The sequence below is a fragment of the Calidris pugnax genome, unplaced genomic scaffold (genome assembly GCF_001431845.1).
Source record: "Calidris pugnax isolate Ruff unplaced genomic scaffold, ASM143184v1 scaffold25, whole genome shotgun sequence".
Lineage (NCBI taxonomy): Eukaryota > Metazoa > Chordata > Aves > Charadriiformes > Scolopacidae > Calidris > Calidris pugnax.
The window spans coordinates 626,269-650,128 of record NW_015090805.1 but is presented as its reverse complement, the minus strand read 5'-3'; the positions used below and the strand labels follow the sequence as shown (position 1 = coordinate 650,128).

At 35.0% G+C, this 23,860-nt stretch overlaps 2 protein-coding genes across 16 annotated transcripts in view; one reads left to right on the top strand and one right to left on the bottom strand.

The window, feature by feature from the left end:
- The window catches only part of CASK (calcium/calmodulin-dependent serine protein kinase (MAGUK family)), a 186,898-nt gene that overhangs the window by 47,148 nt on the left and 115,890 nt on the right, over positions 1-23,860 (top strand). For all 15 annotated transcript variants that reach the window (XM_014938109.1, XM_014938108.1, XM_014938104.1 and 12 more), the window contains exons 3-5: positions 1,855-1,960; positions 10,547-10,624; positions 11,883-11,955. In XM_014938109.1, coding sequence (XP_014793595.1) covers positions 1,855-1,960; positions 10,547-10,624; positions 11,883-11,955 — 257 coding nt within the window. The remainder of the gene's footprint in view (positions 1-1,854; positions 1,961-10,546; positions 10,625-11,882; positions 11,956-23,860) is intronic.
- On the bottom strand, positions 19,257-22,052 carry GPR82 (G protein-coupled receptor 82). Its single transcript, XM_014938122.1, has 2 exons — positions 21,750-22,052; positions 19,257-20,540 (listed from the first exon to the last, which is right to left on the bottom strand). The coding sequence occupies exon 2, from the start codon at positions 20,505-20,507 to the stop codon at positions 19,476-19,478; it is 1,032 nt and encodes a 343-aa protein (XP_014793608.1). The 5' UTR covers positions 20,508-20,540; positions 21,750-22,052; the 3' UTR covers positions 19,257-19,475.

Genomic DNA, 23,860 nt, shown 5'->3' with positions numbered 1-23,860 from the left:
TCCTTAAGTGGTCTACTGTTAAACAAGTCCCTGCTATTTTTAAAGTAGGACTTTGTTCCACTTTTGCCCCCAAGACACCTTAGTCATACAAAACCTTGTTCTGTGACTTCTGTTCATTTGTTTTCCTGTTTGGAGATTTTTTTCCCCACTTTCTGTTTCTCCTTCCTCTGCTGCTGATGCTCAGGCTGTGAGCAATTGTTTCACTCATGCAATATTGGACAAAGGAACGAGGTAAATGACAGCATATGGTTTCTTCCTTACAGTTCTACTTCCCTTCAAAATATAAACAAAGCCCATAAGAAATTAATAAAGTGGCCAAAATAAACTATTTTGAACACAGTTTTTACCCATATATAAGGCAGAACTTTTCTGTGGTTTCCTATTGCATTTTCACTTTGCTTTCCATATAAAATAGGTATCAGATACCACGGTGAAGTGTAGTAGCATTGAAGTCATTATACGGCAAGAGACAAAATAAAAGTGCTATATTTTCTGGAGATCGTAGTCATTCACAGAATCACATAGTTTTCTGTTCTTTTATGCTATCCATCAGTAGGCTTACCTGTGGTCCTATTTAGTAAAGACTGGATGTATACGTCAATTGAAAGAGAAGGAGAACCTCACTACCTAGAAAAGAGGTGGTAATCATTTAGTGTTTCATCAATGCCTAAGTGTGATGGAAGGGAACGTTACAATATGGGTTTAGAAGTTCCTTTGTATGAAGGTAGCGTATATACTGATATGAGAGTATTTTCAATAGTGAAAGACTTACTGCTGTTTTCTTACCTGTTAGAAACTCTGTATAAAGGACATATTTTACATTAATTTTATTTATCTAAATTTATTCTGCATCAGTGAGACAGTTATTTTCTTCTCTTTGCTGCTCTGTTTGCATGTCCTAAGGTGGCATTACAGAATGCTTACTAAGGGGTGCTTTGCTTATTTTGCTTTTAGATTATATTTGCAAGGATGTGAGGGAAGAAAACGCGTAATGCAAGTGTAATATGAAAGTTCTAGTAAGAAAATTTGCACTTTTTTCTTGGATTAAAATTCAGTCATTTCCACATTCTGAGCATTTCTTCTGAATTTATAGATGGCTAAAAGATCAGAAGTCTAGCATAAATCTGAGTAACCTCTTAAATGTTTCACATGAAAGAATGTTCAACTTGTTGCTTATATTTTTGAATGTTATTACATGTTAGAAATGTAATAAGGCACATGTGAAAACAGTGCATTTTAACTTTCAAGTGTAGCACAACAATATGGTAAGCATTCTCAAACCAAGAAATTGTATTTATATTTTCATATAAATGCATATGTAGGTCATTCTTGAACAATGAACAACTATCTGGAAAGAGAATAGAAAAGTAAAACGTCTGCTTCAGAATACAGACTGGTATTTCCCTCTGTTTTATTCAGGATTTTGCTATTTTTCCTGCTTCAGAATACAGACTGGTATTTCCCTCCGTTCTCAAATTATTCAGGATTTTGCTATTTTTATAGAATACTAGTGGTAACTTGAAAGAAAAAAAAGTTTAAGATGATTAAATGTTAAAAATACCAAATAGTTTCAACAAAGAAGAAAAATTTAATTCAGTCTGATGGGGATTTTTGCATTTCTATACCAGCAGAAGGATTGATCTGTGATCAGAAAGGGTAAACGTATTGTTTGGTTAAGAACAGAATCTCTCAAGCTTTGAGAGAGTCACAGTGGATCTGATTAAAGAATTTATTAGAAATTTCAGATGTGTATGTGTTTCCAAACATTGTGGTCTAATTGTTTTCAAATTTATTTTTTTTATTATTCAACAGCCTGCTTATATAGCTAATACACTACTTTATTGTCTTCCACAGATCTGAAGAGGGAAGCCAGTATTTGTCACATGCTGAAGCATCCTCACATTGTTGAACTCTTGGAGACATACAGCTCAGATGGAATGCTTTATATGGTCTTTGAGTTGTAAGTTTCAATCTTTGATTTTACTTTTCTTTGTTGTCATTTGCTAAATAAAGTCCTAAAACAATGTCTGCTTCCACCTGCTTGTTTTGTAGCTCAAAAGTCTTGAGTGCTATGAAAATATTTATTTCTGACCAGTATCAGTTGTCCCAAGTTAAAAAAGTTGTCACACGGACTAAGTGGCTAATGTCAGGCTGATTCTTTATAGCGTACTTTCTAAGGGTAGACATGCTGTTCATTGGTGGCTACTGTGTCCCTAATAGTGTACATGAGAACGAGTTAAAAATCTGCTGACAGTCATCATCTTTGGGTATTTTATTCCACTTTTGAAGTTATGTGGGTTGTTGGGTTTTTTCCATACTTTTGTTTCTTTAGCACTGATTTTCTTTTATTAGGTAAGAAATTAAAGCTTAGTGGAGTATTTAAGTATTCCTGTAAATTGATATACCTGTTCATATCATATGAAAAGAGGTATTTGTCTAAAAGATATGTTTTGGATGCTTGAATGTAAAAGTTTAGTTACTATTGGCATATGGAAGACTGAACAGTGTATAGGTATTTTTAGTTCAAAACAAGAAACAAGAGGGAGGGCAGCCCCTAAAGGGCCATATTCCTTCTTTAAAGGAAAATTATTAGTCCTTGAGTTAGGTATTAGCTAACTGGGAAGGACAAAAACAGATATGCAGAATGCGAATTTGTGCATCTTCCTTATTTGATCTTCTTTGTCTTCTCTGTACCTAACAGGTTGTGTTTTTATGTTCCCCATATATGCATTCCTTGTGTGTCTGGGCATATGTGTTTATACGTCTTTAATTTCTCTGATCTTCCTTTATTATTTTTTCTGATGCATGTGGCCTGCTTATGTTGGAGTAAGCCACACCATACCAGTGTGCTTGGTCAAAATGGCATGTCTGCTAGCCAAATATTTGATTTACAGGCTTAAAAAAGAGTTCTCACATGTTAATTTTACCATTGAGGTAGAGAAAAAGTTATATGGTAACAGAATAAACAAAAAGAGATGTAAATCTGAAGATTGTTGTTTAAAAGTCTTCTGCTTTTTTTTGTGTGTGAGTTTATAAACTTATGATTGTGTAAAATAAGTGTTTTATGATTTCCCTTCTGTAAGTTTTGATTCAATACTGACTTAGTGACCGTTTTTTATTTTGTAAATCCCAAAGCATGGACCAAGGGACTCTAATTATCCTATTGTGAAATAATTATGTACACCTTGGGGAGACATGCTGTGATAATTAATAAGATTCTGAAATGGAAAAAAGGTTTTCCTTCTATTTTTATCATGCCAGTAGCTCAGAAATATGATACAAAAGCAGTAATTATTTTTTAATGTCAAGCCCATTATCATTTATGTTTGTATACATAAAAAGTAAGTCTGAAGAATTAGGATTACTACACAAATACTGTACCTGACTTCAGGCCACATGAAAAAAGGAAACATGAGGCTAAATTATTTTAAGGATAATAATGCTTTACCATCTCTTATGTCCTTGTCTCCCTTGTATGCTGCAAGACATCAGTCTTTTGTGACAAACGGAGATAGAAAATGAGACAGTAGGAACACCTGTGCTCAAAATGTAGCAGGGAGTGGGAGAGTTGTTGGCACAATGTATTGTGCTGAAGGGGATACTTTGGTAAAGTGACTCAATGGAAGACTGATGTATGCTGTGGAGTAAGACTGCATTGTCTGAGTGGCATACATGTCTATGTAACCATACTATTCATGTCACCATAATAAGGAACTCATAGTAGAAAAGCATCTATGTATTTATTCATGTCACCATAATAAGGAACTCATAGTTAGTAGAAAAGCATCTATGTATTGGTAGGTAACTTACTTTCCCTCATACTGCTTTCTGTTCATCATGCTATCCTTATAACAGACAACTGCTTTGCAACTAAGTTCTCTCTACAGTGATAAAATATATTTTATTAGAGTCTAGTTATTCTGAAATAACAGAAAGGGGGAAGACAACACACATCTGCAGAGGAGATACAAACCCAGCTGGTGATGGGCTCTTTATGAACTTGGCAGATGCTTTGCATGAAAATTAATTGAGGTCCAGCACATGAAATGCATGCAGTAACCAAATCTAAAGCTTTGTGCCATCAGTTACACATAAATGATACATAGGCCCACTACTATTTCATAAGCTTTTAGCTACATGGAGCAGCTGCTAAAGTGACCCTGAGTTCTTGCCAAATCTATTGTTACAAAAAAGTACAAGTTAAATAAGCAAATGCAGCATATATCTGATAACAAGAGATGGTACCACTCAAGAAAAAGTACAATCTGTGCCCAATTTTGAGAACTTTCCTGATAATAAACAGCAAAAAAATCAAGTCACAATTCATAACAGCAGTGATGAACATGAAGACTAGCAATGAAGTTTAACACCAAAAAATTAGCTATGTTTTTAACCACTATTCATAGCATTCTTTAGAATGGGGTGATCATGTCCTGTTATCGGTATGTTGCTGCTAGCCATCAGGTACTGCTGTAATAAACTGCATAGAAGCAGTTGGCTGTAACAGGTGAAGTGCATGTGTAGAATAAGAAGCAGAACCTGTCCCAGAAAGTCTTATTCTTAAAGTAAAATTATTATTTGAAAAGTATGAGCCAAGTGGTTTCACCCATGCACACCCCAACTGCTCACCAGAAGGGTATTGGACTCTTTCCACTGATGGAAGAGATCCCTGAGAGGCTCTAGAGAGACCAGGGTCAGCTCTAGGCTTTATCATACAATCACAATTTTCTTTCCCATTCTGTAGTGTTATTTACTGACAGCTGTATATCAAGTGATCCATCATTAGTCTTGAGTGAACTGTGACCTTTTACCTAAAACAAGCATGTAGTCAACAGAAGTTCATCAAACAGACATATTTTACAGTGTCAAAACAGATGAAAGCAATCTGTTTTTAAGTCCATGCCTTGCAAAGAACAAAATAATATGCAAAACTCTCCTGCTATTTAAAAATTCCATTTATGAAATAGGGTGTGATCTGGTTTCTTTTATATTTGTTCAATAATGTGCTATTCTAGACAGATCTGTCTGTCCCTATCACTTGATGTTTGCTTGGTAGCTTACGAATGGGGAGGGGGGAAGAACACTGGATTTACATAGACTGCTATTTTCTGTTTGGTGCATAACTATCACTCTTGCTTTTACAGTCTATTGGTTGTTACTTTTTTTTTCTAATGGCCACTCATCTTTATCAATAAGAATAGTTGGAGAAGGGTCAGTTACTTGCAATATTTCTAAAACAAAGCAAATATTCCATTTGAAGTGCCTGAAAACCACATTTTAGAGTACATTATGTGGAGTTCATCCTCAGTATAATCAAAGTATGTGGACTGAGTACTTACCTTTCATGCTGAAGAGTTCAGATGCATGAGTAGTGAGTGAATTGCACAATATTGTCTCATTACTATACAGAGGTGCTTTTGCTTTTCTTAGTGGTTCTAAGAGAGATTTATCTCTTGGGACATTAGAAGAACTGATCTTACTTAGATTCACCAGTTAGGTTGTATAGTTATCTATATATATAGTTATAGCTGTATATAGTTTTCTAGATATAACTTTACCATTTAACCTAGCTAACATGTAAAATGCTTTAGTTTTAAAATCTCAAATTCATAAAAGTAGAACTTTAAAATGTTTGCAGTTACTTAGGTTTATGTTAAGCATAAGGTGATGAGTGTTTAAATGACTACATTCAATCATGTGGCTTTGTTGAACTGTTAAGAAAAAAAGAAGATAAAAAATGAATGCTATCTATTTATTCTGCTTTGTGACAGTACTGTGAAATAGCACATCTTCTTAGTTTATGGAGTGAAACCTTTTTTTCATTATTGTACTTAATCACGTTAGAATTCCAGTTACAATTTTATTTTTAAATGCAGTCTCACCTCTAGTCCTTGATATTTTATATGGCTTTACTCTACTTCTGTTCTTTCGTACTTGCATAATGCATTAACTAGGATTTTTAAAAAGTCTAAATGTTAACTTTTAAAAGTAAAATCAAGAGAAACTATAATCTGTATTTTTCATACTGAAACAAGTCTTGCTATGATTACTGAAATAAAATAGTTTCAGATGCTTCTAGGTTTAAAGTTTGGGACAGATTTTCAAAATACCCAATGAAAGGAAAAACTTTTAAATTCATTTTGAAAAGCTTACAATACACTTAGAGAAGCCATTAAATTAGAGATTCTGTCTGTCCTAACTTCAGATGTTTAAAAATTACACTCTAAATCTGAGGCATCTCTGTACGTGCCCTTTTTTCCTGTGGACTGAAAGGGAGCCTAAAGTAACTAACTCTAATTTTAAATGCCTTAAGTCAACCAAATTACACCAAATATTAAATACGCTGATATCAAACTAACTGACATAAAGACATATTATTTTTTTTTAACTTGATAAAACACATGTTTAAATTGTGTTTGTATTGGGGATTCTTTTTTCTTTTTTCAATGTGTTATGCATAGTCAGTACTTCCTAGCCTTGTTACTTTTGGATACAAAGTTTTGGCAGGTACCTGGTCTGGGTGTGCTGCCTCTCTTTTGTCCCCAATAACCTGTTGATAACCTATTGATTGATTATAGTCAGTGGAAGTGATAGAGAATTTAAAGCCAATTTATGTTTGAGGAAAGAGATAGGAGCTTCTCCTGTTACATATGTGTAATATTGGTTGATTTCATTGATTTGGTGGACAGAAATTAATATAATAGGAAACCAGACTTCATTTGTTTTAATGCTTAAAGAGCAATCTTTGGGAGTTTTCTGTTGTCAAGGCCAGACTTAGAAATCAGGCTTTTTATCTTGGATGAAATTTTGGCTCTTTCATAATAAGTAGTAAAATTTGGCAGGGCAACTGAGAATTCAGAGCATTGAGATATTAATGCATTGAAATTTCAGCATTTATTATAACTAATTATTGCAAGTTGCTACGTTGCGTTATTTTAGCAGAGCTTCAGAAGACTCTCATTTAAGCAAAACTAACTGGTAGAAAATATAAAATGATGGTGCATATACTTGTATTTTCAAAAGTTTGTATAAGCATGAAGTAATTCATACAGCATTAGTATAAAGTGAGTGTTTTTGTATGAGCTCGTGATACTGGCTGACATATGGAGGTTTTAAACTAAAGTATGGATTAAACATTTCAGGTTAGGTACAGTACTACCTTTATGTTACCACCAAGACCAGTGCTTTTTAAGGATGCATATGTGCTATTTAATAATCAGGTTGGACCATTGCTGGGAAAACACCAGTAGAAAATTGTTTCCAAGCACACCTGTTTAGAATTAATTACTCCTCCTACGATCATCATCTACACAGTGATTTAGGAATTAAGTATTACTGAATGAAGCTTGTCCATTGTTTTTATCTAAATGGAACGAGTTAGTTTATGAAAAGCTCTGAAATTCATCTATTGGCAGCCAGTAAAGTTCTAAAAATGTCTCAATTGAAAGTACTGAAACACCTCTATACAGACACTCATTTAATTATCTGGAATGAGCTAAACCCTGGATGCATGGACAATACATAGGAAATAAGAGTTTCTGTACTTTTTGTCCTAATTTTCAAAGATTACTATATAGGGCATCAAGAAAAATTAAATACTGTATTTTTCAAGTTAATTTATGGCAGTTTACTTGTAGTAATTGAAGATGGCAAGTATATGAAAACTGTCCAGCTGAAGGAAAAAATGCCATTATGCACAGGCCTTTAGCATATATGGTATAAAACTCAGTAAACTTGGTTATGACCAATGTGCTAAGCCCTTTTTTTTTTCTTCTTTATAAGTAATCATTCAACTCCCTAAAGCATTGCTTCTCAAACTTTCTGATTGTTCATCAATAAATTAATAAATCTTATTAGGTCATCTGGAAATTCAAAGCTGTCATACCCCAGTGTTAAAACGTAGATCTCTTCTGGAATATACTGTCTATTCTTCAGCGTGACAGGGAGCCTGAGAACAGATTTCTGCATCGAATATGACTCAGGAGTAAAATTTATGGGCAGTTTGCGAATTATCATAGCTTTGTGTAGAATAGTAGAAAGATTATCAAGATGCAGAGTAGCACTGATCAGAGCTATGGTAAGAAACATTTGTCCAAAGAGCTGAGGTCCAGGGACAGTTCTGCTAAAAATATGGAAAAATAAAAAGTAGAATATGAGAAACTGAGGGACATAGTTCGTATTGATACCCAAAACAATTTGGATGTGGTGGTGTTGGTTAATTCCTTTTAGCTGGCACTTTCGGCGCAGACACGGTAAACTGGCCCACTCGGTTTATGTAGGTTTCGTGAGTGCCCTCTACTGGTATCGGATGATTCTAAGATTATGTGTGTGCTGTAATTTTACCAACTTTTTCTGCATCTTCCACCTGTGTCTTCAACGTGTATATCTCTGTGTGTTTAGTGGGTTTTAACTTACTATTTTTTATTTTTATGGTTTTCACATGTCTAATGCTGTTAGTCCTTACAAAACCTTGAGAATTCCTGAACTTTTATTTCATCCGTATCTCAAAACTTTAACGGTTTGGCATCACATAAGCAAGCCTTTCAGTTTCTGCAAATTCATATTCAAAGTGGTTGTGATATTGCTGAGTTTATAGAGTATTAATGCAATGAATTTTCTGGGGTTTCTTATAACTGAGGCTGACTCTTGCTTTTGCAGCCTCAGCTAGATAAGTCTCATAAGATTTTCATATAAATTACAACATCATTGGAGTCATACCAGCCCTATTTATACACAAAGAAAATCTACTCTTAAAATGAGATTTTTGCCTTGAAAAAGTCGTCAATTGACGTCAGAGATTAAAATACACCTGCCGTGTGTTTGTGCTTTTGAGATCAACAGAGTTCATCTTAGTGGAATAAAACTTTCAAACATTACTGCTCACATTCTGTAGCCATTTATAGTATCAACGTAATTTAAGCTAATTGAAAAATATTTGAAAAAAAATTCAAACTGCCACTTACTGTTACAAAATTTAAATTTAAAATGCTGGTATGTATAAGTGGGAGGTAGAAATACATGTTAAAGACCATTTTGATTATAAACACTTTGTTTAATAGAAAAGTTAGTGTAAAGGAATGTCACTTGGCTCAGTGTCTCAGCAGCTATTGTACTGCTAAAAATCTTGAATGTCTCTGGATCTGCATTCATCTGGTTTATAACAAGTCAGAGTGAAATTAGTCTTCTAGAGGGTTCTGCTGCTTCATGAGAATGACACCTCCTAATTTTTGGTAGTTAATGATACATTTTTTATGTTCTACGGTGGTTGGTGTTGCTCAGGTTTCAATTTTGTTTCCCATCTAGCTGAAAAAAATTGTTGGGAGGAAGCGTTGAAAGGGAGATTGACATGAGGGTTTTTTTCCAGTGAGCTAGCTAAATCCAGATTTATGCTGTTCTCATTGAACTTGACCCCGTTGCTTCTGTACAGTATTATGTATAGTGCAGCACGGTATATTCTCTGTCTGAGTGATATTTAGCTATGTATAGGGACTAGATGTATGAAATTGGGGAAAAACTGGGAAAAAAGCGTTCGGAGGCATATATTGATGCAATGATGAGCAGTCATGGTTTGGCAATAGGGTTTTTCCGATTTGTGGGGCTTGTTAAATCTGAAGATGGTACCAGATGCTTAAATAACTGGCAAGGATTTTTTTTTTTTCCACCTACTTAAATGAATGTGTGTTTCTTTTGGTCACCAGGCTCTCTTGCACATGTCAGTACTCTGTCCGCATGGTAGTATATTTTGCATGGGGATACCTTTTGGATTTATTTGGGTATTAAAGCTTCTGCACATTGTTTGTGATGCCCAAAGCAGAAGTTTTTGCACTGCTGGTGTGTAAAAAAGCAAAAGTGGCTATTCTGGATAGCTTACCAAAATGGCCCTGATAATGTTGGCTTTCTAGATACCTTGCAAATCCTGCTTCTTTTCACCTCCCCTCCATGAGTCTTTGGTGGAGAGGAAAAAGAGATGTGATGGCTGAAAATGGCATGTTACAATCAATATTTTGCTAGTGCCTTGTTAAACATGAGTTATAATATGTGATTTTTATTGTTCCTGTTAAGTATTCTACTCTCTCCTTGCCTTGCCAAGCAATGAGTGTTTTTTAGGTATAAATCTGCCTTAAGTTACTTAGAGGAGAAAGAAAAGGAGGGGAATTATGCCACACCAAGTTGCTTTGGTTTTAGAGAAATAGTAGTCTAATTTTAGCTTAAGGACTATAAATATACATGCATCTAAAAGTGTTATGCTACTTGTTGTGGGAAGTTAGGTTATCAGAAAGACTACAAACAATTAGGAAGAAAAGGAACAAAGTATCAAGTATCAGAATCGTTACCTGACCTGAGGGGCATGAAAAGGTTAACCTGTGGCAAGCCATATTCTACTAGATTGCCTATTAAATACTATTTTAGTTAATAGTGCATTGTACATGTATACAGAGTATTTTATGTGATTTGCGTAAGCGGAGTAAATAGATTTTTGAAGCATTTTTTATGCAATTGATTGTAGTTATCTGTCTTAAACATTTTTTCTTCTTCTTACCTGCAGTATGGATGGAGCAGATCTGTGTTTTGAAATTGTGAAGAGAGCAGATGCTGGATTTGTGTACAGCGAGGCTGTAGCCAGGTATGTATTAAAATTTTAATTAATCCCACAGGATAAATGGAAAAGAATGGAATATACTGTGATACAATCTGTTAGCTAAAAGTTGGAGTAATCCTGTTTCCACAGTCTGGATGTTTATTACAATAATTAGCATAATAAAAGTAGAATTTGGAGCATTTTGTCATTTACTAGTTGTATATTTGGATAGAATTATGGAATAAAAAAGTATTTCACATCCAATACTTAATTCTCTGTCTCTGCTTTTTATGGATCTTTTATACGATGGTGTTAGGTGACTTCCCTGACAGGTGTGAGATTTATTGGTCTTGCTAGATAGAGTCTTTTTTTTTTTTTTCCTTTTTTATGTATCACTTTATTTATGGTCACTACAACTTTTCACTTACAAGGTAAATTAAAATCAAAGATTCTATATAGAATAATTGCAGAAGGATAACAAAACCTGTTGTCATAGTGGCATGATAATTGAGCTCAAAGCCCATGAGAGTCCTTGCTTTTCTCAACTGTGTAGATTTTTTTAGCATCATAGAAGCCAGGTTGGAAGAGACATCATGAGGTCTCTATTTCAACCTCCTGCAGGTTCAGCAAAGCTAAAGGCTTTGTCCAGTGAAGTCTAGAAAATATACAAGGGTAGAGATTTCACAGCCTTCATGGGCAACTTGATGCAGTGCATAATTATGTTGCTGGACAACGTTTCCCTGTAACCAGCTGGAACCTCCAGAGGACAAGGATTGCCTCCCTTAGCCCACTAGTAATGCTCTGCCTGATGCAGCACAGGGTGCTCTTGGCTTTCTTGGCTTTCTAGTATGGTTAGCAATCTATTAGGGGATCCTCTGGACATGGGAGAAAGAAGTTAGTCTTCAGTCTGCATTAAGGTAGGCAAGATCTTGGTTCTGTCCCTTTCTAGATAAATCAGGCACTGATACTCACAGTTTTTCCTTTCCATGTTTTGTTGTGAAAAAAACTGAAGGGTCCTGACTTTTTTGTCATATGAAACAGAATTATTGAACATTTTGGAACATTTACAAAATGGAAAATGCAGATTTTTCTAATTTTCCTTGGCTTCAATCAGAATAATCCTCAAACTTTAGAGTTTATTATTCATTATTATAAACACAAGCTCCATTCTACTGAAGTCTGACTATTTAAGATTAAGTTGGTTGATTGGTTTTATATAATTAGAGTCTTAAAACTTGTTTGTTATATGTATATAGCAATTTTTCCTGCAGTTTTGTCATGTACGATGTCTTTGTTTTTTCAGTCATTACATGAGACAGATATTGGAAGCTCTACGTTACTGTCATGATAATAATATAATTCACAGGGATGTGAAGGTAAGCAGTTTTAATTTTATTTTTTTTTCCTTTACCACAATAATGCAAACTACTGAGTTTTGATTTCTGTAATTTAGAGGAAGGGAGAGCTGTGGAAAAGGAAGCTGTATTTGCTGAGCGTGTGTTTACTCTTACTGTGCCATGTAAGATTAAAGTCCATCTCTAATTCAATTAATAAAGAACATTTAGGAGGTTTTTATTCACAGATTACATATACATTTGATTGCAACTTACTTTGAAAGTCAGTTTAATTTCTAGTTTTTTGAATATTCATATGAAATCTGCTTGCTTTTTCTTTGTGTTAGGAAAATGTGTGTATAAATTAAACTGGAATATGTAGATTAATAGTATCGTTTTAAAAGCATAATGACAAACTAAGGTTTCAGAGAGATGTGCATGGTTAAATGCTACGATATTGGTAGTGTTATCTACTTTTTGCAGTCTTAAGCATTTATTATTGTGAAAATGTGTCTAATACAAGCAAGCTTGGGAGGAGAAATAGAATGTTTAAGAACAGTTTATGTATATAGAATTTTGATCCCATGAATTTTGTGCTATTTCTATGGATATTTTTGGAACTAGTCTACCCCAAGGTACTGTAATGTAAATAATTGGGAGTTTTAACCTAAGCAGGCTTGACTCTCTTCAAATCAGTCTAAAGTAGTGTAAACCAACAGGCAGTGTTTCATTTTGGCAAAATCAGTGCAGAAATATAACTACAGGGTTTGGGTTCAGAGCCTATTAAGCTAACTGCAATATCCCAGCTCTAGATGTCACTGTAGACATTGTTTTGAAAGGAAGTAGACTAAGTGACCAATTTCCAAATTATCTGAATGGATGAAAGTGAATTACTAAAACTCTGTAAAGTTGATATCCTTATACTACATTTTTGCCTGCTTAAGCTTTCTGTGAATGGTAGTTTGAACTGCAAAATGTTTGATCATTATCTGACGCACAGGAAAAATCGCACCTTATAGTCCCTGTAAGAATTAGGTGTCTTTTAGCCACTTCTGTGCCCCTGACTGATTAGGAAGAGTTGGTCAGGAATACTTCACTTTGCTGTAGTCTGGTGCCAGAAACTTCTGACTTCTGTAAATGACAAGATCTACCAAAGCTTCTGGAGCACAACAACTGCAGCCTTTGATAAACACCCATATGCCCCAGAGTCACCTCTGATGACAGAATTGAAACATGAAAACTTTCACAAGATAGCCTGTAGTTGTCTTAATTTCCTTCGGTGCTCTGTGAGACCAGACATTTCTTGAGCCTCTGTATATCATTTGACCCCCTTCAGCATTGCTTAAAGGCTTTATATTCAGTGACAGTTGCACCTTTGCTTCACCTTCAGTTAATGTGATCCTGCATTCATTCATGCACTGCTTGGAAGTTGGATCATGTGATAAGGAAAGTAGAAAATGCTAATGCAGGAAGACAGCTATGCGTCAGAAATGTGAATGTTGAGAACTTTTTCCCTTACCAGAAGATTTATTCCTGTTTTGCTAACCTAGTGATAGAGGACTCAGCCATTCCTTTTATTCTTTTAGAACGTTGCTGCATAAGGAATACCCAAAAGATGGCTACTGAAAGTAGCAACATTGAAATGGGGTCTTTTCCAGTATAGAATGTTATTGCACAGTCGTTTGTATGTGGAATTATTTTTATGTAAGAGAACAAAAAAGGGAAATGGGAGTAATGTGGGTCTGAAATGAGATGTTTGTCTTTTTCTATAAAACATGTGCTAGAGTTTGAGTACTATTTGTCACTGAAGTCAGCCACTTTCTTGTGAACTGTCAGTATCACACAATAATGAAAGTATTTCATTAATGTAGTCATTAAAAAGTGATGAATGGGAAGGGGCCCAAGAAATAGGAGGAAAATGTATTCTTTCTTTCTTCCAAATCTCCACTGTATTCTGTCCTGCAAAATAGTGTTTTCTCTTAGTTCACCTTCAGGGGAAAAAAAAAAAGTAACAAATTGGGTTAACTCTGCTATAAAGTGGTTCTTCTCTTAACATAAATACAACTGAAGATAGTTCCCTTGTATATGACAACACGTTTATTACAGGCAATAATGCATATCTTGAGATTTAATGGAACTAAAAACAAGTAACCAAAATGTGCTCTGTAACTGTAATCTTTCTTCAAGAAAGAGAAAAATTAATAGTATGCCTCTGCAACTCTTAACTGCAAAGGATACCACTGACCATTGAACTTCCTTAAGTTCTGTGCTATAGAATTATTTTAATAATTATGATTTTAAAAGCTGAAAGTGATGGCTTTGTTATAATTAGGTGAACTTGAATATTTCCAGTTCCTCTGGCAGTTAATGTGGTGTGGAGTACCCAAAGCAGCATTGTGCATTTAACGCAGTCACATTTGGTCAGCATTCAATATTTTGAGTTGCTATATTCTTAGCATGTGGGAGATGTTGTTTTATCTTGTCATGACAGTTTTATTGAGTTACCTGTTAGTAAGAGAATAGACTAACATTGATCTTGATAAAAGACTTTTGTGCTGGTTACTGAAAGTGGAATGTGATTCAGCTCAAGAAATAGACTGTTTAAGTATTGTATTAGTTCTGAAGCAGGACAGCATTCTATAAAAATTGCATTTCTGTAGTGTTTATTGCAGATTTTTTCACCTGTTCATTATTGCAATAAATTCAAAGGAATGGTTTTTTTTATCTGTAAAACAAGAGGTTTTACAATGTTCAGTTAACCTATATTGTGGTTCTTACGTAGCATTTTATAGAGTTGCAGAAATATTGTTATAATAATACCTTTTAATATAATTGATACAAAAGTAATTTAATCACATCAAGACCATTAGGTGCTGGGGTTTTATTCTTATTTCACTCCAAATACTCCAGCTTTGTTCTATGATTGCCATGTAGTTTGAGTGCTTGCATATGTTTCTGTGATCAGTAAAATTATTGTGTATGTGGAGTCAGGGCAAGCTTGTTGGCTAAATGTAGATATCCAAAATTTTGATTATAGGTTTATCACAGTAGGTATGAATGCTTGCTTCCAACACGTAATCATCTAAATCGATAAAACTGCTAAAGCAAAAAAAAACCCCACAGATTCTGCCTTCTCTTCTGTTGAGATTCAGTCCGATATTTCTGTGGCTGGAAGTAAAACCACTTTCCAGAGTAGGACTAAAGTTATGCACTATGTTGTGTGTCATATAGAAATCTTAGTTGGTCCAGGTTACCTGAGACTTGATCTGTGAATAGATTTGCATGCTGATTTATGTGCTATTCGGAACTTAATTAACCATATGAATTTGGATAGCATGCTCAGTTACCTCTTTTGTTGTTCATTGTCTAAACTACTTGTAGTTAGGTGCTTCAGACTGGGTATATCTACAAAATTAGTAAGGCTTGTACATATGAGTTTGTGTGCGTTTATGGAAGTATATCTTCAACTATATAAACAAATAACCAGAAGAGAAGCTGCTCTTTAAGACTATCTTCTCTTTCCAATCTTTGAATATCCGAACAAGAAATCTGTTGCGTGTTGCTTTCCTTCCACTCTTTTCACTTTGGCATGGAACTTGATTTATGCTTTCTGGGGACATTCATAAATAATTGGTGCTTTTTCTGTATTTTCTGGACGTTATTACATCCTTGAGATCCAGTAGCAACTGCTTAGTGAGGATTTTGTTACATATTAAATTGTTAAAAGGCTACTAAGGCTGCAGAATCAATAGCAGAGGTGTCCTCTCTGGCCGTGGTTTTCTAAGGAGGAGTTCCTTCCTGTTTCTTGTTTTGTCCTGCCCTTTTCCTAGTTTACTGCTAGCTGGCTGCTGGGTGTTAAGAGGCATTTTTGCTAAGAACGTACGTATATTTGTGCTGCTTGGCCTACTTAGAGCTCAACATCTACATGCTCTCTGACCAGGTAGTTTACACATTCAAGTCATTTGTGCAGCCCGCCAGAAAACATGTATCTTCTGGTTGATGAGCATGCAGCACCCATGCAGCACATTTGAATGGGTTAACAAAAAAATAGACAGACACTTTCAGTCTTTTAAACTACTGTGCAAATCTTGTGCTATGCATATTTGCCTTAGGATTTCGTGTTCCTTGCTATGGAAATAAATTATTTTATTTTTTATAATAGAATTCACAAGTTACCTGCTAACTTCTGATTTGGCAGCAGCATGTCTAAGCAGTGCAAGAAATTTAGCACGAGCTGTGTTTTCCTGAAGTGTTTCTCTGTCTCTCCCTCGTGCCTTTCTGGTTTTGGGGATTTTTCCTCCGTGACTATTTTGTCAAATGCTTGACTGATGTATTACTCAGTTTGTACTTTCTCAAATTGTCTGCACTACACAAAAGGTTATCCACTACTTAAAACAATAAAAACTTTGATGCAGTTCAGAAATTTAAAGGAGACATCGTCTTGAACAGACTACACAGGAATGATGCAGTTCAGAAATTTAAAGGAGACATCATCTTGAACAGACTACAGTAAAAGTAAAATATATATCATTTTTTTGGTACTATATAGAAATGGTGGAATGAGATCTTGCTAAAAGTCTTTTGCAAAGTTATATTTGGTTTGTAGTTCCCAAAGTTTCATCCGTTTTCTTGCCTTTTTGACAAATACAGCACTGGGGAACGAGTGGCTGTGACTAGAAAAGTAGAGAAAGAATGACTCAAATCTATGCTACCATCAAAAACTGTATTTAGAAAAACATCCACAGGCAGGCACACTGCTGAGATATCCTTATGCGGCAACCAAGGGCACGGACTCTGCCGAGTGATGAAGCGAAGACATTTAATGTTTTGTTTTTACAGCATATATAGTTTCTCTCTTTTGATTACGCGCTGTGCTCTCTACACAGATAGGTTGTGGAGCCTGTCCACACGCCGTTGTGAGAAATACAATTGGCTACATAGAAGTGTTCATGCGCCCAGGCCAATTAGTCATTATTATTTGTTTTGTTATTTTGTTATCTATTTTGCTGGCTTGGTATCTGTATTGTTGTCTTCACATTACCGTACAAGGACATTCTTTACTGTTCTCAAGGCTTTTTTCCCATCACTGCAAGAACACCTGCCCAGCTCTCGCTCAGCAGCGTCTCCACAATTCCTCACTCCCACATCCTAACAACTGCATTCACTGTAAAATGTATTTAAGGAAGGACAGAAGTTAGTGGGTTCTCAGTTTGGGCCTGTGCAAATTATAAGAACACATTCATAATAAACAGCTTTACTCATCCAGACTTACAGGTACGGATCTAAACCCAGTCATCTAAGCAGCACTGTGTTGGCTGGAGGACTTCAACTACTTGATTGGTCCCTACTGAATTGGGACATTGGTTGTGTTGCACGGTCGAACACCCACCCACACAAATCAGCTTCCCATGCTCAAGGACTGTGTTTGAAGAGCAATTTTTCTACAGTGCCTTGCAGAATTAGACCCCAAAGCTGCCCACTTCAGGTTTCTCTGTAAGTCATACACTAAACATGACGTTGGAATCCTGGGAAAGAAGCAATCACTAAATTCTATTATCACAGATAATATTGTGTTAAATAAAACACTACGTTGCTATGATTTTCTTTCTTTTTCATTTACAACTTTATTTAGCTTCTGCAGAACATGAAGCAGCTGTCAACTGATATGAAGTCTTGGGGTTCTTCCTAGAGAAGACCTAATATTTTGTGCCTGCAGGCACATGGGTCAGTTTAGTGTACCGGTCATGGAACTCAGTAGTAGTCTTGGGAAGACAAAAATGCTCACTGCATTTGTTTTGAAGTTGTGAGTGAGTGATAGGATTTCTCAGAATACCTAGTATTTTATGGCATTTTATACGCCCTTAATCTCATTTGCAGGGAAGATTGTACAAATGAAGAGACCATTATGTAATATGAAATGTCTTCTGCAGAAATGATTCAATACTTAAATCATCATGATATTATAACTTTTACAGTTCAAAAAAAAAACCAACCACCAACTCACAAAGTCATCTGTTTTGCACTGCTCTCATATTGTTAATTATCATTAAATGTTTATCATTGAATAAAATTTGTATACCGGTAAATAATGATTATTTATGCCTTCCTAATTAAACCATAGAATTTACCTCACATGATTGGTCTAGGAGTATGGAAATTCCAGTGATTTGTTTTGTTCGGGTTTTTTTAATCATAAGTAGTACTAGAGGTTAGAAATAACTGCATGTATGCTTTTCATCCTTTTTTTCTTCACTGAATATTATCGTACGTTCATATATATTGCAATTTTGTAGATCTTTTGTGCTTTATGCACTTTTCTATAAACGGTCTGGATTTAAACATTGTTGTGAAGGAGGAGCCTTCTGGAGCAACATGTTAATCTACCTTTGAAGTGGAATAAGTATATAGCACTTTTGGGTGCTATATAGACAAAGTAGACAAAGGCTGCCTATCAATACAGAAGCCACTGCCTCAGCTGTTGAACGTTATTGCTGTGTGCTGCAGGAAAAATGATTCCTGACAAAGCTACAGAGCATGTAAAAAACCCATTCTTCCCAAACACTAAGTAAAATCTTAGGCCACCAGAGTTTGTGTTTGCCTGTGAAGGAACTGTGTTTATCTGTGAAGGAAACTTCACACCTGCAAGTTATCCATCACCATCAAAACTTTCTCTTCAGAGTCACTCTGTTGCAGGTGTAATTTCAGTAATACTGTGGCCATGATAGGAAATGTCAGAGGAAGATGATAAAATAATGAAATCTTAAATCTGGGATTTCTGCTATTCTAGTACAAAGCTGTAGTAAAGCTTTTTCTGTGAAGACTAAAATTAAAAAAGTGCATAATTTCTTAACACAGTTTTTACTCCTAATCAGTTACTATAGCAAAACCCTAATATGGTGAAGTAGATAATGGCATTTTTCAGTAACTTTGGAAGAAGATGTCATCAAGAACATTTCTTTATGCACTAGAGAGTTTTAGCATTTTATGATGCATTCCCCATTAAAAAAAAAAAAAAAAAAGGAAAGAAAAAAGTAATCAACCTTCTAACCAAATATGCCTGGAAAAACAAAACACATTTAATCTTGAATGTCATTTGTAGCGCTCTGCCTGCTTCCTTAAGCCTTTGATACATGGTTCAGCCATTCCAGAGAAAACATCTGTTCAACCTGTTTTACGAAGGAAACCCGTGTCCAAAACCTGGGACTTTCATCGGTGAGAAAAGGGATCTGGGTTCTCAACATCAGCCTACTTTCTGCCTTCTTCCTTGATTATTTAGGTAGAAAATACTGTTCATAGGTCAAACGTAAAATATCTTTTATATTGCATGGATAAAGGGGTGTTACACAGTTCACTGTATAAATTGGTTGGATTCATTTGGATATACACATTGGATTTATTATGGCTAATGTTGATGTAGCAAGCAAAGCAATTTGAAAAAAAATATACAAGTAATATGTTATAATTTTATTTAAACATTTACCATTTCATATCGAAGTCTTGTTATAGGTAGTTAAAATGAGTTTTCTGTTACTTATATTGTGCTAAAATCTTTCCGTATTCCTTCACATTTTTGAAGTCTCTTCAGTGAAAATATCAGCTTTGCATTGGTGGTTTTCTGGTGTGGATTTTGTAAACAGGCCATACAGACTTTTCTTAAATGTTTTATCTAGCATAAGGATTATAATTGGATCTAAACTACTCTTTGCAGCGGCAAGACAAGTAAGGAAGTTTTTTATTTCCACTAGATAGTTTAACCTCAGGCAGTATCTATCTGTAAGCAGTACATAAAAAATTGGCCTAAAAATATGATATGGAAGAAAGCAGACAGTTAATATCATCTGGATGACAAGAATGTTTCTTTTCACTGTACTGTAAATGAGATGTTTTTCTCCAATACAGGTGGTTTTTTGTATTTTACTCAGATGTTTGGTAAGACAATAGTATGACAACAAAACTGTCGTAAAAGATAGAAAAAAGCATGCAGTGCCAACAAAAGCTGCAATCCCTGCAGTAGTTTCATTAGCTTCTGCTCCGATGCTGTAGCACTTGGAGTCTTTCTCAATCTCTTCCTTGGCATTATATATAATAGCTATTACCGTTATGCAAAGCACAGTAAGCCATATAATGGTAGACAACTGTTTAGCAAATTTCGGCTGACGAAACTTTTTAAGTACACATCTGTAAAAATTTTCATTGATTGCTTGAGAGTATTGTGTGTCACTGGTTTTCTTCAGTGTTGCATACTGATTTATAGCAGTTGAACATAAAATTATAATCGTAACATACATACTGACGTGCATGTTGAGAGTCCCAAGGTGATTTGTTATTTTGCATTCTGTGGAGACATAAGTCCATTGGTACCCTCTTGCAAAATAGACAGCCAGAAAAGGCATTGTGCTACATACACATAAATTTGCAGCGACAAGGTTTCCCAGGTAGATGTACTGTGTTCTTTTTGTGGGTGCTTGCTTTAAAAATATCCAGGCAGCAAGAATATTTCCAAAACTTCCTGCAGGGAATAGCAAAGAGTAGATGACTGGTAGAGCTACAGAAGTAGCTAACGATGGCTGAAGATGACATGTTGAATTTTGCATTTATGCCGTTATTTCTTGAATGAATGTTCAGAGCTGAAACACAATTAAAAAAATTATTCTTCTGTAATTTGCATCTAGCATCTTTTTTTTTTTTCTTTTCTCTTATTTTAACCATTCCTGGTTTTCAATGTTACTAACTGCTTTTTGTCCTCTTTATCATCTTGAGTTTGTCTGAGGTTGCTGTTTGGGTGTTCTCTTCCACTGATAATTCGTGAAGAAAGATTGGCTGATGTTAAACCCCAAAGATTATTTACATGCATAGAACCTAGTAACATAAATGAGGAAACAGAAGGTTCAAGCTAGGGTCGGACAATAGCTTGTGTGGTCTTGGTTTATTTCTCAATTTTCTGGAAGATCTGTAACTTACTTTGGAAACCACTTCTAAACTATTTTAAGTTAAATAAGCAAAATAAGTGCAAAGTGTTACTTTAATTGCAGAAATACAGAGGCATATCATGTACCTCCATTTAAGTACAAATTAAACTCTGCATGATGCAGAAATCTGGCTAGATGCATTTATTTTGCGCTGATGTCTGTATTTAATATTGCTTTGTTAAGAGCTCTTATCTTAGATGTACGTATTGCATATGTCCAGTCTGTATTTTTTAACATATGAAAAGGTTGTTGAAAACTGCAATACATGTATTTTCCAAGTTCAGTTTTCAATCTTCTCTCAGTTTCCGGACTGAAAAGAAGAAAGCAAAGGTCTGTACGGTGACAGCATATAAAAACTGGCATTTAATCTTACTAACCTGTAGTGAAGAGAGATTTTGTTGTTGTATGGATACTGCTTTAGTGAAATGTATCCTTGTTAGCTTTTTTTCCATATAAAATTATATGGAAAAAATTAACATATTTCAAACTTACAGAATAATTTTTCTTTAAAAAGCTGTCAGCAAATGAACTTGGATATCCGAAAGGATTCTCTGTAGCTGTGATAAAAAGCCCAGACACCAAGTTGGTTAGAGAGCAAAAAATTTGTAAACATCATATTTTAAAATTATGCTGTAGGCCATGTTTGACAGCTCACAAATTAAATTAATTTTTATAGCTGTTGCATTTTAACATACACTAAGTCCCATATGAATTGTTGACCAAAATTGTATTAAATTATTTTATTACAATGAGTTAAATTCACAAAGAAATTGTTGGATTCAGTCCTTTAGTAGTCTAATGATCATTTTTGTGTCAATGCCCAAAATTTTGTCAGGTGAAACAAAGAAGTAGTAGTTTTAAGCTTACCTATGCAAGCTGCAGGCACCTTCCTTTGCAGAGAGGAAATTTTTCTGTCTGATGTCCTTTTTATCTCTACTGCTGCAATGAAAAGGCTGATAATTGAATCTGGAAAGTACAGTTAAGAACAGTATCTCTCTGACATAAGTAGTTTTTCAGAATGTACACTTTTCTTTTACAGTGACAAAAAGCAGCTAGGCATTTAAAGTTCAGGCGTGATGATATCTGTGCAAAAAAACCTTTGAAATTAGGTCAGGGTGCAGCTCCATTAGAGAAATAAAAAGAATTAAATAGTGTGGAAGAGTGACTGTAACAGTCCTTTGGTCATGTAGGTATGGCACAGAAACACCTTGCAATCCTTTATATAGTGCTTTCCTCTTTTTGGGGGTGGAGGGATTGTTACTGTCATTCTCTGAAGGACTGCCCACTTTTCAGGCTGAAGAAAAAAAAAGTTGCTATTTTATTCATGAAAAATTTGGATTTACAATGACATTTAACTGTTCCTCAGCTGCAAGAGCTATCACAAAGCTGACTCTATTCCTGAAGCCCACACGCAATAATGCTGCATCCATGTCCACCCTCATATGAGTGACCAAATGAACACATCCCGTATGTCTAGTCAGGTGATGGATTATGTGGAAGCCATTTACAGCTGATGCCTTCTAGGCATCACCTGGGGAAAACTGACTCTTTGTCCAAGAAATAAAGCACTTCATACAAATCATCCAGAAGTGTGCACAGGACAATTTCCCTCCTCCACAAAAAGGTTTGATCACAGATCAGTCAAACTCTTTTTAGCTCTCTAGAGTTTGAGACCTTTGACTTCACTTCTGTCCTGATACATCTGTGGTTGTCAGATACGGCTTTTTAACAGCTATAAATAAGTTCCTTTATGAGAACAGAGGAGGTACCATATAAAAACTTCCGCAATTTTAGTAAGGTTCTTGTTTTGTTAGTTTTGCTTTATGTTCAAACATACACAGTGAGAATCAACCTAAATGGCCTACTATCAATTTTATTGTTCAATCTCATTAATTTTTATTTTTATTTTACTAAAATGATGGACATATATGCTGTCATCCTATTTAGACTACGTAGGTGATCTCAGCATTAAATTTAAGTGAGGGAAACTTGCTGTGGAGTATTAGTTATTAGTTTGAAATGCTCTAATTAGTTTGTGTGGACTTTAATTCTTGTTCCTATTAGATTTAGTTATACTTTGTTTTTATTTTTTTCCACTTCTGAGTGTATTGTTATGATTAAAACTGTTCTAACAGAAAGAATGTTGTATTATTTAATATTTAAATATTTAATAGTCTCTAAGTAGTCTTGGAAGTCCTTGTTACTGTGGTGTTCTATCCAGGTTTAGAGACAAGAATGCGTATCCTGAAAATTGCTAAGAGGAGACATGCCAAAAAACGGTGTGAGCAATTCCAGTTAGCAGGATTTTTTTAAATTATTATTATTTAGTTGGTTTTCAACTGTAGCCTGTATTATTTATAATTCAGTGACCATAACTCTTGTTGTAGGAAGCGATAATTCTATGTTTTCTTCAGAATTATTATATGATAATAGTTTATGATAGTAAATTACAGTCTACCAGATTTCATTTTGAAACTGATTAGTGAGGTAAATAACAAAGGAATGGGATATTATAAATAAATAAATACAGTTACAGTTAGTTCCAAGCTGTAGTAAGCACCTCCGTTATTCTTTTAGTGGATTATTTCTATTCACCTAACTTAAAAATGGCATATTTGATGATATTCGAATAGTACAAGTGCATCGTATATGCAATTCGCTCTTCAGTTCTTCATGTGCATTCATCACCTCAATTATATGTATTTTCTGTACTCTTAAACCATGATCACTTTCTAATTTATTACTGGATTTTATATGTCAGTAAGCAGCATATTGTAGAATCATAGAATGGTTACACTGCATTTTGCCATTTTATGCAGACAACTTATTTTGTGGTCCCAAAGCGCAAAACCCGGGTAATTCCCAGTGGTGAAAGGTATTTTGGTTAACCGTTTGTAGCCTAGTTTGTTAGGCAGTATAATCATATATGAGAGAGTGACCCACTTGCAGGCTGCCTGGACCCTTCCTCTCCTCTCTGA

What these genes read in the sequence shown, in the direction of transcription:
- GPR82 (XM_014938122.1), bottom strand. Translation starts at nt 20,507, where the DNA reads ATGCAAAATTCAACATGTCATCTTCAGCCATCGTTAGCTACTTCTGTA.